This window comes from Dysidea avara, chromosome 11 (assembly GCF_963678975.1).
Source record: "Dysidea avara chromosome 11, odDysAvar1.4, whole genome shotgun sequence".
NCBI lineage: Eukaryota > Metazoa > Porifera > Demospongiae > Dictyoceratida > Dysideidae > Dysidea > Dysidea avara.
In genome coordinates this window covers 25,835,597-25,847,006 of record NC_089282.1, presented here as the reverse complement: position 1 = coordinate 25,847,006, position 11,410 = coordinate 25,835,597, and the positions used below count along the sequence as shown (strand labels likewise).

The window sequence follows — 11,410 nt, the reverse complement described above, 5'->3', positions numbered from 1 at the left end:
CCACTAGGGTCCCATTAGAGGCTGAACAGCTGTGCAGTAAGCTATCAGAAACTTAATAAACAAAACTCATTAAATGCAGAAAGACTCCATCCTAGGTAGTGTGTACACAATTGTTGTCTAAGAATTAAGCAAGCAAGGAGTCATGCAATTTGAAAGCTGAGCTTTCAACCTCCACTTAACACATTACTGCAATTTTGCAACTTTAGTAGTGAATAGAGCAAGCATGTACAGTCTTTATAGGTTCTACTGGTAAACAGAACTTCGGAATGCTTGTATGTACAGACACTTATATAGTTAAGTGTATTATAATAATATGGACTAATGAGCTTACTATAATTAATAATAAACCAAATGTGTCATGAAGTGGTATGAATGTAGTTCACACTTGTAAGAATTCATTAGCTGAATAAACAACCAACCTGATTTTCTTTTTGTAGTCTCACTTTTCGATACATGTAACATTATATTTTATTTTATAATGATTTTGCTCCCAGATATATATGTCTAGCTGCATCTTTTGTGAGGGATACTCCCCTACTTAACTGTGATTATTTAGAATGTTACTGAGTAGCTTGGGCTCAAAACGTGTACCTCACCAGAACACTTAGCAATGATGATGTGTAATGACAGCATATGAATTACTGAAGTGATGATGTCAGAGAATTCAAACTTGTGTACATCAGAAACATATTTTCATTTTTCATTTCTTTGGTTGGTGAAGGGAGACTACTTCAATATGTATAAAAATCTTTTGTCTGGCAATGCAATACCCATTAAAGAATTAATGCTGACCAGAAGCCTTATACTGTAGCCAAGATTATTTGACAACAGGATAACATACAGATGAACAAAAAGACCTCCAAAACTACCTACTTTACTTAGTATACCTTTTAGACTGTAAGCACTTTACAAACTCAGGATATGATGGCTCCTATATACATGTATGATATTATACACAGTACGATATAGGCAGGCAAGTTGGTAAGTCACAGACTTTTGGTTCAAATATTAATAACAATTTATTGGCATGTTTAGGTGGCTATGAATCCAATTGTAATGTAGCTAGCCACTTTTATGAACTGTACAATCAACAATTTATGGTAAGTAATAAGCAAGCATCTGTTCAGTGTGGCTAACAACCACAGTGACAGCCAATTGTCATTACTACGCATCTGTTTTATCAACTTCAGCAGTAAACTATAACCATATATGTCCAGTTTTAGGTTGACTTTATTCCAGCCAGTATATATGTAACCACACTGACAGCCACAGAAACACTTGCGTGTAGATACAAGCTGCTATATAACTGTTCTGTTTATCAATTTTTGTAGGTATATCAATTTAATTTGTCTGCCACATGTAGCTTTTACTTAAGCACATTAAAACTCTAGCCATGCATGCTGTCAATGGCTTTACATGCTGTAAACATAACATCTATATGTGCTCTATGAATGGCCAGTCTACCCTAGGGCATACGTACTAAGAAGTCATTCTGTGGTTAACTGTTCTAGTAGGTTACTTACTGGCATGAACTGTAAAAAACTTTTCTATTATTGATAGATCGATAGATATACTGATTAATATATAAATAGCCATAGATGTAAAACATGACTGTATTGTTGCCAGTCAATACTTTGTTGATTTATTGATTAACCTAATTACACAGTGAATAGCACAAGGCTCTGTTACATGTGTGTTATTCCATTTTCTAATGGTGCAAATAGCTACTTACAGTAGTTAATTTGGTAATGGAATTAAATGGTCTGTAAAGTGCGCACTAGATTTATTCCATATAAAGTAATACACCAACTGTATAGGTCTGTCAGTGAATTACGTTTCATCCCAGTCATGTTGTTATGGTATTTGTTGTGATTGTCTGCTACCATGGATATGACTACTCACTGTACTGTATATTAAATTAAAAATAACACATAGTGACTACATGTTTGTTTTGTATGTGTAATTTTGAAACAGGGGGTCCACACAGTAACTAAATACTGATTTTCAGTGGAGCCCTGTGTGCAAAAGAAGATGAGTACAAAACACAATCACAAATAAATGATATTAACTAATTGCAGTATCATGATCATTTGCTGGCTATGGAGAAATGTGGAATAGTATTGAATAATAGTCTTGCAGACCCTACCTCAAGTGTACTTATCACTTTTAGAGATCACAAGCACCTATATGCTGCCAAAGAGAGAGATTATAAATGTGTTTGTGGTAGGGTCTGGGTGTTATATAGTTAGTTATTGATTAGTTTATCATCACTTTTAGGACACATACTTCTACAAGCTGTATACTAACTGAAATTTTGTGCTGCGTTTTTCAGTTGCTAATAATTATGAGTAGTTGCTAATAGTCACACAGAAAGTAAAGTCTAATGACAGTGAGATGTGGTGTGCCTACAGATAAATTTTGAAGAACACAACTTGACAGTTCTACAGGCTTTAACGAAAAAAGGTGCTGCTGTGAGGAAGAATTTGGAGAAAAAGCAGCTGGTAAGTATAGCTACTAATCCATGTGTATAATTATATGCTCATGATTTTAAATGACAGTGTCATATCACACCTAATATTTCAAAGGAAATAAATAAAACCATATATTTTAACTTGTTATACTTTCAAGCCACCAAACCTGTTTATCCTGTTTTAGCTGGAATTATGCAACTATAAAAGACCCTCACTACTTGGATGTATTACACATCAAGACTGTGGTAAATGAAAGATGATGATCAATATTGTAACATGCACTATATTGTGCATGCTTGCAGTATGCGTCACTGCAGCAGACAAGAGTGTGGAGTATAAGAGAACTGGAGCATGTGAAGTGAGTAATATATTATCTATACATGTAGCATATGATTGGCTTTGTTTTTTCCATACAGTTCACTCAAGAGTGTGTATACAAGTACACTTCAACACAACACAACTATGGTGAAGAGGATCGAGAAGTGATTGAATTTTCTGCAGATGTCAACTGGCACTGCGACAGCAGTAAGATTGTAGTAAAATTGCAACAGCTTCATTATAATCATTGTGTTCAAAATGCACAATCTTTTACAAATCTATATGAGGGCCAACCCTTATAAGATGAACAATATGTATATATTATCCATACTTGCATAGATCATGCAAGCTATATGGTAGCCTTTAACAAATACGTAGCATGCATGGGCCATCAATAGATATTGGTACACATGTCTGTATGCATGTGCATATAATTATGTGTTTATTGTAATACTTTTATTGTTCTAGGTGGTACCTTTGGTATGCAGTCAGCCAGTGAATTCTGCATCACCATCTCCAGTGCTGTGATAAAGGCCTCAACTGACTTCAATACAAAGTAAGATCATATGATATATGTATCCATAAAACTGTCTTCTAATACACTTAGTGACACAATGAACTACACATCTGATGATCAACAACAATTCATAGCTGAGGCACTTCAAGGAGAGTTCTGTTATGTGCAGACATCTGATGGGAAAATTGTGTCTGTACACTATGGAGCCACAGAAAAGCAAGAAGGAATTAACCTTAAGAGGAGTATAGCCAGTTCCTTCCAGGCAAACTTTGATGGTCACAATGTAGACATTGAAGAGGCTGATGCTGGCTCCCTTCATACTTCACATTACACGTATGACAGTACTTACCATAGATATAGCTATCACTGTGTAATTGGGTATAAAGGGATGCCTTTTAAAAGGATGTACAAAGAGTTCAGCACATAATCAAAACTTAAGATAACAACATGAACAGTGCATTGGTTATGTAAATAAAAGTGCAAAGGTAAAAAATTTCACTCCCACTATAATTTCTAACCAATTATAAACACTGTAGCTATATCAATTATATGCTGATCTAGTTAGCTACGTAGCTCTATGCTATCAGTAATGTTATAAATTTGTCAAGCTGATGTTTGTGTGTGTGTAGTTTTAACAGAACATCTGATGAAGTGGTTGTGTTCACTCGAACTGTTACAACTGGAGACCTCATCAAAATGGCCAATACGCAACCACACAATTCTACAATATTTTACAAACATGAAGAATCTTCTTTCATTAAAAGAATTCTTGAATCTTCACATGGAATAATGAGAGTGAAAGTTGACTTTGGTGAAGCAAACATGTCAGTATCAAATGATGGAAATGACACATTTTATGATGAGACCACTGATTTTGGTAAACAATTCCAATCTAATGGAACATACTTCATTGAAAAGGTATACTGCAAGCAGCGAACCAGAAGGAATGCTATTTTTGCTGATTTGGCAGCACCTAACATAGAAAAGGGAGATATTTTGGCTGTCATTGATTTAAGTTAGTTTTGAGTGTAGTTATGTGATATTACTCACCCGCTTAGCATTTTTATGTTAGCTATAGAAATATTTATAACTACAAATAAGAATTTTAAGCTGAATTAAGGGACATAGAAATACAATGATCACAGTTTGATCCTTGCTTAAACTTAAATTTCCTTGTGCTTGTTTGTTAACTTATTTTGTAACATAATTGTGACTAGTGAACCTGTGCATACTACATTTAAAGAAAGAATGTCACTATTATAAATTTTACATTTGATTGCATGGTCTAACTATCAATTATATATTGAAAAGTGAAATAGCTATTATGCTTTGTTTTCACCAGCATTACAAACAAACAAAAAAGTAGTACGAGCATCAATCCAGTTACCATGGAAACTACGAATAATTCCCATTATAAACATTGTATTCAGCACAGGGAACTCTTACTTGTTACTGTGAATTGACACCTTACACTGTAAAAAGAAATATGACATAAAAATTCAAAGGTAAGTGTGCATGTACATATTGCTACATATACACCAAATGGAACCTGTTGGGCTGAAGCGAGGTCTAGCAGTAAGCATGTAGCCTTAGCCGTTACTGATCTGAATGCATCAGTTGTTTAGTCAGTCAATTAAATTTCACTGACTTAAAAATAAAACTACTGTCAAGTTGTTCTAAACACACTTTTATAGGCTTGGTTATACTTCATCAGTACTGTGAGGTTTGTTTCTGGCTGTAAGAAAGTGCAAACCTCTATAATCCCTAATATACAGTATACCACCCTACGGTATGACAATATCATTGAAACACAAAGCCTCTATCATATTTAGAAGCAATGTATTTTCTTTAGCTTGTGTACTCATACATATTTCTTTCAATGCATGATTTGTAGCAGTTTTCACAGAAGAAACGTTTGTAACATGTTAACCCACAACATGTACATAGCGCAAATTTGCTATATTAATTTTGTTACTGAGATAAAAATCACTTACTTTATGTCTGTAACATAATGCTTGTGTGCATATGTATATATGATTGCAGTGTGCGTTGCAGTGTGCGTGCATGCATGTGTGCGTGCGTGCGTGTGTGTGTGTGTGTGTGTGTGTGTGTGTGTGTGTGTGTGTGTGTGTGTGTGTGTGTGTGTGTGTGTGTGTGTGTGTGTGTGTGTGTGTGTGTGTGTGTGTGTGTGTGTGTGTGTGTGTGCAAGTTAACATATCCAAGTGGCTAGAGCATCAGCCTGATGATAAAAAGGTTCTAAGTTTGATGCGGTTATGTCAGTTTGATGTTGTTGTGCATATAGTGGGGACCTGGTGTCATCTGGGGAAACAGCCCACCCAGCTGTAACATCACCTAGTGTTTACTGGGGAAGTAAATGCCCAACTGTCTTTGTCTCACTTAATGGTGTCGGGGTCATTGTGGAACTTTGGGTTCTGTCCGTGAAACCTCCTGCGAGTTACTAGCCCTGCCCCAGGAGGATATTCTTGCACAGGGTTCAACTGTTTGAGTGGTGCACAGGCATCTCAGTGCTGGTTCACTGGGCAGCAATAGCTGTGTTTCAAAAGGCTGCCATGGGCTTTTCTTGTGTTAGTGTGTGTGTGTGTGTGTGTGTGTGTGTGTGTGTGTGTGTGTGTGTGTGTGTGTGTGTGTGTGTGTGTGTGTGTGTGTGTGATGCATAATAATGTTTTGCTTAACATTGTGGTATTTGAGTTATTGTGGAACTTTGGGCCCTACTGCCTCCATTCATAAAACTTGAATAGTCCTTCTTTGGGTTACTAGTTTTACCCCAGCTGCACAGACTCAAATGCCAAAGTTGACCACAGATATCCCAACACAGCCACTGGGGGGCTTTGCTTTGCAAGTGTGTGTGGGTGCTGTGTGTGTGTTTGTGTGTGCGTGTGTGTGTGCATATCATGTCAAAGGTGTACAACTACATAGTTATGGATGGATACGTCTTATTTCTTTTCTACACAGCAAAGTATGACCTTCACAGAATTAGAAGAATTAGGAATACTATTCAGTCAGTTCCTGAAGTATTGGGGAAAATCCATAAGAATCCAGACAACAGCAGTTATGTGTTAGGTACATACTTAGTATTACTTTGGTTAATGACAATTAAACAATTTATTCTAGTTGAACGTCTTAAACAATTGTTCAAACTGGAGGCACAGTATGGCCCCCCACCAGAGTACATTCCTGCACTTAACCAGTTGATAGATTACTACAACAAAGTAATTTACATGTCTGAATAGGCTATCAATAGTTATGATATTGTACAGGTGAGATCATCTACCAAACCAGAAGATATCGAAATCAGAAAATTGATCTACATTTTGTTGTCTGTTGATAGTAGTCCACAAGCACAACAGGTGAAAGTGTGCCATCAACAATAGTAAATGTTGCAAAAAATAATTTTTAAACTGAGGTGTACACAGTTGTCTCAAGTATAGTACACATGCCCTAGAATGTGGACATCCAGAGCATTGCAGGAATCACATACCATTACTGTACTTGAAACCATGTAGGAGGGTTTATAGACTCAATTTACAACAGGGAGTTGCAACCACCATATGAATGATAATGTAACATTGCTAATCATGATGATACCACCTCACCTACAAATTTTGCTTATCAGACAACTCCAACACTCTAAATATTTCTCTCATATTCAAATCAAAGTCCACTCAACATTTATGTCAAAGTATTCTGATCTTATAAAGTGCCAATTGTGTTATTTTAACACAACTGGGTAATTTGTCTAGGGAGATGTGATGTTGGAGGCCACAAGAGATACTTGTCAATCCAGCATGATAATGTTTACTTGCCCAGAAATCTACTTTGGGTATTGCCACTAAGTGATTTTCTTTCTATGTATATAGCTACGATGCATGTATATTTTACATTGTGGCATCACATATGATATTAATTCTTTGTATAAATACAGATAATGGGGTCACTGCTGACTAAGGATATGGGAGAAGATGAACAAGACATCTTGTTACATCAGTTGGCTCAGATTAGTAATGCTGGACCTGAACTAGTAGATACTGTCATTAATATCAACCCATCCAATGATGATAGTCTACTGCTGGTATTAGGAGCACTAGCTAGGAACAATGACCATGCTATTCAGACTGTTGTAGTCAGTGAACTTCGTAGAAGACTTGACACTGTTAAATCATCTACTAATAACACTGAATTGATCATTCTCTTAAACTATGCCCTCGGTAACACTGGCTCTAAATTAGCCATTGATGCTTTACTGTCCAGTCTTGATCATGATGACACTGACACACAGATTTCTGTTATTAGGGGACTTGGTGTTCACCTTGATCAACCAAAAGTGCAGAATACTTTGATTACTTTACTGGATAGAACTGAAGAAGATGAAGTCCTTGATGAAACTATAATGATGTTAAAGGATGCATATGATGACAAACTATTAGTCAGTCCCAGTGAAGACTTGTTGGACACTCTTGTGAAGACTGCTGTTAAGCTAGAGAACCCCAACCTGTATGAATTACTCATCCAATATCTTACATTGGTTGATACTACTGGAGCACAACAACACATCAATACGATAATGCAACAGTACAACTATGGACATGCTACACATGATTTTGCAAGTGATGATGTAAGAATCAAACGAGGCTCAGACTGGGATGAATATAATTCTGATTATGATATAGTAGCAAGTTACTCCCAACGTAGAACTGATGTCAGAAATTATCCTTACCACAAAGCATACATATGGGGCAGAACATATGGGGTCAGCAAACTGAATCTTCAAATGGGAGCAGGTGCATTTGCTGGGGCATACTGCAGTTATTATACTAAACGTATGAAGTTGTATGCAAAAGCTGCCATCAGAGCTAACGTGTTAGGCTACATATACAATGTAGCATATTTACGATACAGTGACTACAGTAGTGGTAGTACTGTACAACGTTATTTGTATGTGAAATTGCGGAATACTGTCTATGTGAACAGGTGGCGGACCCTTAGTACGGGATACTGCTGGAGTGGCTCAACAAATTTATGGGATCGATCCAAAACTATTTTCACTTATAGATTTGGTTACTTCATTTATGTTGGAATTCTATATTTCAATATTGAAGCGTCTGTCAGAACAAGAGGTGATGTTGGTGCATGCATTTGTCCTTATCAAGTGACAGCATGTGCTAACTTTGTACCCTCTACATATCTCTATGTCAGTGGCGGAGGAACGGCTAATATACTGGTAAGTATGGCTATATATTAATGGTATAATGGACTTCACTAGTGTGTGTAATGTTTATAGACTCTTGTTCAAGGTGGAATTGACATTAATGGTAGACTGTCATACTTTATTGAGCCAAAATTGTGTGTTGAATGTAAATCTACCTGCCTACGGCTATACCATGGGTATTACTCAAATTATGTGAATATTGAACCATGGTATCAGACCAGAAGAACCTCATTCAGAGGATGGGTAATGCTTACATTTTGATGTAGTGTTTTTTCAAATTTCTTATTATAGAGACCTCGATACGAATGGGGTGCCAGGCGGTCCTGGAATGCTATTAGGTGGTCATCAAATGATTACAGACGATTGCTGTGGAGTTCTTGTCCAGTTACTCCTTGTAGCATCTAACCTGCAGTTATATATATATGATCATGTGCTTTTGAAACTCAGTCCAGTAGCTTTTTATAGAAGACATTATGCTTGTTAGAATTTAGAATGACATTGTGAGACTATACATAGTTGTAGAGTTACACCTTTCAAACTATTGTGTTAACTATATGTATGCATGTATATATAATGTTTGAAGCACACTATGATCATGTAGTCTTGAGATTCCCACATATATATAATACTGAAATGTGCATGTCTCAGTTTTTAAAACATCTTGGTGCATAATAAAGAATTGCTAGGTACGTAGTAGGATGCAACACTCTTTGTCCCTGAGGTCATAAGCTCTATATAAAACTAGTAGCTTGGAGTTTGGAGGGATCCACTATCTACTCACAACCCAACAACTTACGAGATCCCTCAGTAGTCTAGACAATAAGCTGAGCACATCCAACATGAGCCACATACCAATAGGTGTATCTGATCACTACCTCCATCTTGTCAGCACTTCACAATCTTCTGCTTCTTCCCTATATAATTTTTAAAGTACAATTATTAAGATATTATTGTGTGATGTCTACAACACAAAACTTCACTTTAAGGCTTGCTGTGGATCAAGATTGCTAACAACAAATTGCAGGAGTGAAATGATGTTTGTTGGTTATAATGCTAACAAAGTAAAGTTCCATCACAAAAGGTGTGCAGTTATTTGATAGACAGCTACAAAGCACATTGGCACATGTTTATACCGAGCCATGGTTACAGTATCAGTTGGTTTACAAGAACTGTATTACTAATCACATGCTGGTGACAAACATCTAGAATTAGTGCTGGTATTAGTTTTATATAGACAGCTAGGATGCAATCTCTTTGCTTAAAGGAAAACAATCTATAATAACATGATATGGTTATAGTACGTGATTAAACTCTTTGTGATTTTGCTTTGCTTACATTATCCAGACACGTTTTATTATTATTAGATTAATCACAGAAACATGTAAAGTACATACATGAACTGGTGAAAGCATTTCTAACTCAAAGTGTTACCCACACCCTAAGAGCTGAAGAATTTTTCTTAAGATCCCAATAGAGCTGTCTTCTGTAATAAGTAGATAATTAACGAGGTAAGATTTAAAAGTTCCAAAAAAAACCTGAAATCTCTTGAAATAGAGCCAAGAGCTCCAATCACTACAGGAACCCATCAATGTTTTCTTTCACCATAATCTTTCTAGCTCAACTCTTAAGTCCTGGTATTTGAGCTTCTTTAGCAGATAGATGCTTGTCAGCAGGAATCCTTGCTGACAGCGATAAGTGTCGATTTGGTGGTAGCACATGGTGACTTACCTTTGTAACAGAAATCGTCCATATTTTTCATAGTGGCTACTATTGCAGAGGTGCTTTTTGAATGGTTCTTGATTTGTATTGCTGTGTAATGGGTTGAACATAGCCAACAACAAAGCATAATGGATACTTTACTTTTCAGATGATTATGATATGATAATTGGAAAGGCAGCACAACGCTGATTACATCCAATGAAAAATAAAGTAGAGGTAAAAAAAAGAAAAGAGATTAGGGGAAGTAATTACATGTAAGTGATTAAAGTGTGTGCATCAATTACAAAGTCCTTGTCAGGGGTAGTTCGTTCCCTTCTTTAACAGTTCTGTAAAAATAGCTCTTTTGGTAATTGGAGGTATTAGCTGTTGGCAGTATATATCTAAGTGGGTGGTATTATCTGGTGTTGGTGGATTGTGGCAAATATAATTGGTTCCTGGTGGTGGACAATTCTGTGAAGAACGGATAATCGATTTACTTTACACCTCTGTTTCAGTCAAGGCTATTTAACATCGCTGTAACACTGCTTTGAAAACTACAGTATAACTGGACTAATCTTATGGCTCTCCTCTGTATCATTTCAATTTTATAGAATAGGTTCTGTTGGTAAGGATCCCAGACTTGAGTGGCTGGCATACTCAAGAATTGGCCATACAAGTGTAGTATAAGCATCTGATTTTACCCTGGTGTTGTAATTTCCTAAATTTCTTTTTATAAAATTCAATATTCTGGTGGCTTTTTTGGTTGTGCTATTAATGTGAGGTACCCATAAAAGTGTATTGTCAAGAAGTATCCCGTGATGATAATTGATATAACTGGGGCGAGCAACACCATTTCTTCCGGTACAGATGATAGTGGAGTCTATGCAACACAGGAAGTCACTGGAAATGTGACATTTTAAAAGTAGTTGCATCACCAGTTTTTCAGTTTTTGCTTTATGGTCGTGTTGCCAAAACCAAGCAAATGTCTGTAAGTGTGGATTGCAGAGGTGCTTTTCAAACAGTTCTTGATTATTCAAAATGCTATGTAATGAGTTGAACATAGCTGACAATGGATACTTCACTTTTCAGATGATAATTGATATAGCTGGGGTGTGCGGCACCATTTCAGATGTGCTATGCGTGGGATCACCAGTCATAATAATTACTTACAAAAAAATT

At 36.4% G+C, this 11,410-nt stretch overlaps 1 protein-coding gene across 1 annotated transcript; it reads left to right on the top strand.

Annotated features, from left to right (window-relative positions):
- The first annotated feature begins 2,682 nt into the window (after window positions 1-2,682).
- Window positions 2,683-9,140, top strand: LOC136238238 (uncharacterized). The gene is made up of 11 exons (XM_066028597.1): window positions 2,683-2,829; window positions 2,888-2,996; window positions 3,258-3,345; window positions 3,397-3,639; window positions 3,936-4,321; window positions 6,280-6,387; window positions 6,439-6,536; window positions 6,585-6,674; window positions 7,250-8,545; window positions 8,606-8,776; window positions 8,825-9,140. The coding sequence occupies exons 1-11, from the start codon at window positions 2,728-2,730 to the stop codon at window positions 8,936-8,938; spliced, it is 2,805 nt and encodes a 934-aa protein (XP_065884669.1). The 5' UTR covers window positions 2,683-2,727; the 3' UTR covers window positions 8,939-9,140.
- Window positions 9,141-11,410: the final 2,270 nt, after the last annotated feature.

What these genes read in the sequence shown, in the direction of transcription:
- LOC136238238 (XM_066028597.1), top strand. Translation starts at nt 2,728, where the DNA reads ATGATGATCAATATTGTAACATGCACTATATTGTGCATGCTTGCAGTA. An exon ending in TGATAGATTACTACAACAAA is followed by an intron (nt 6,537 to 6,584) that starts GTAATTTACATG and finishes GATATTGTACAG; the next exon opens with GTGAGATCATCTACCAAACC. An exon ending in GAGGAACGGCTAATATACTG is followed by an intron (nt 8,546 to 8,605) that starts GTAAGTATGGCT and finishes TAATGTTTATAG; the next exon opens with ACTCTTGTTCAAGGTGGAAT.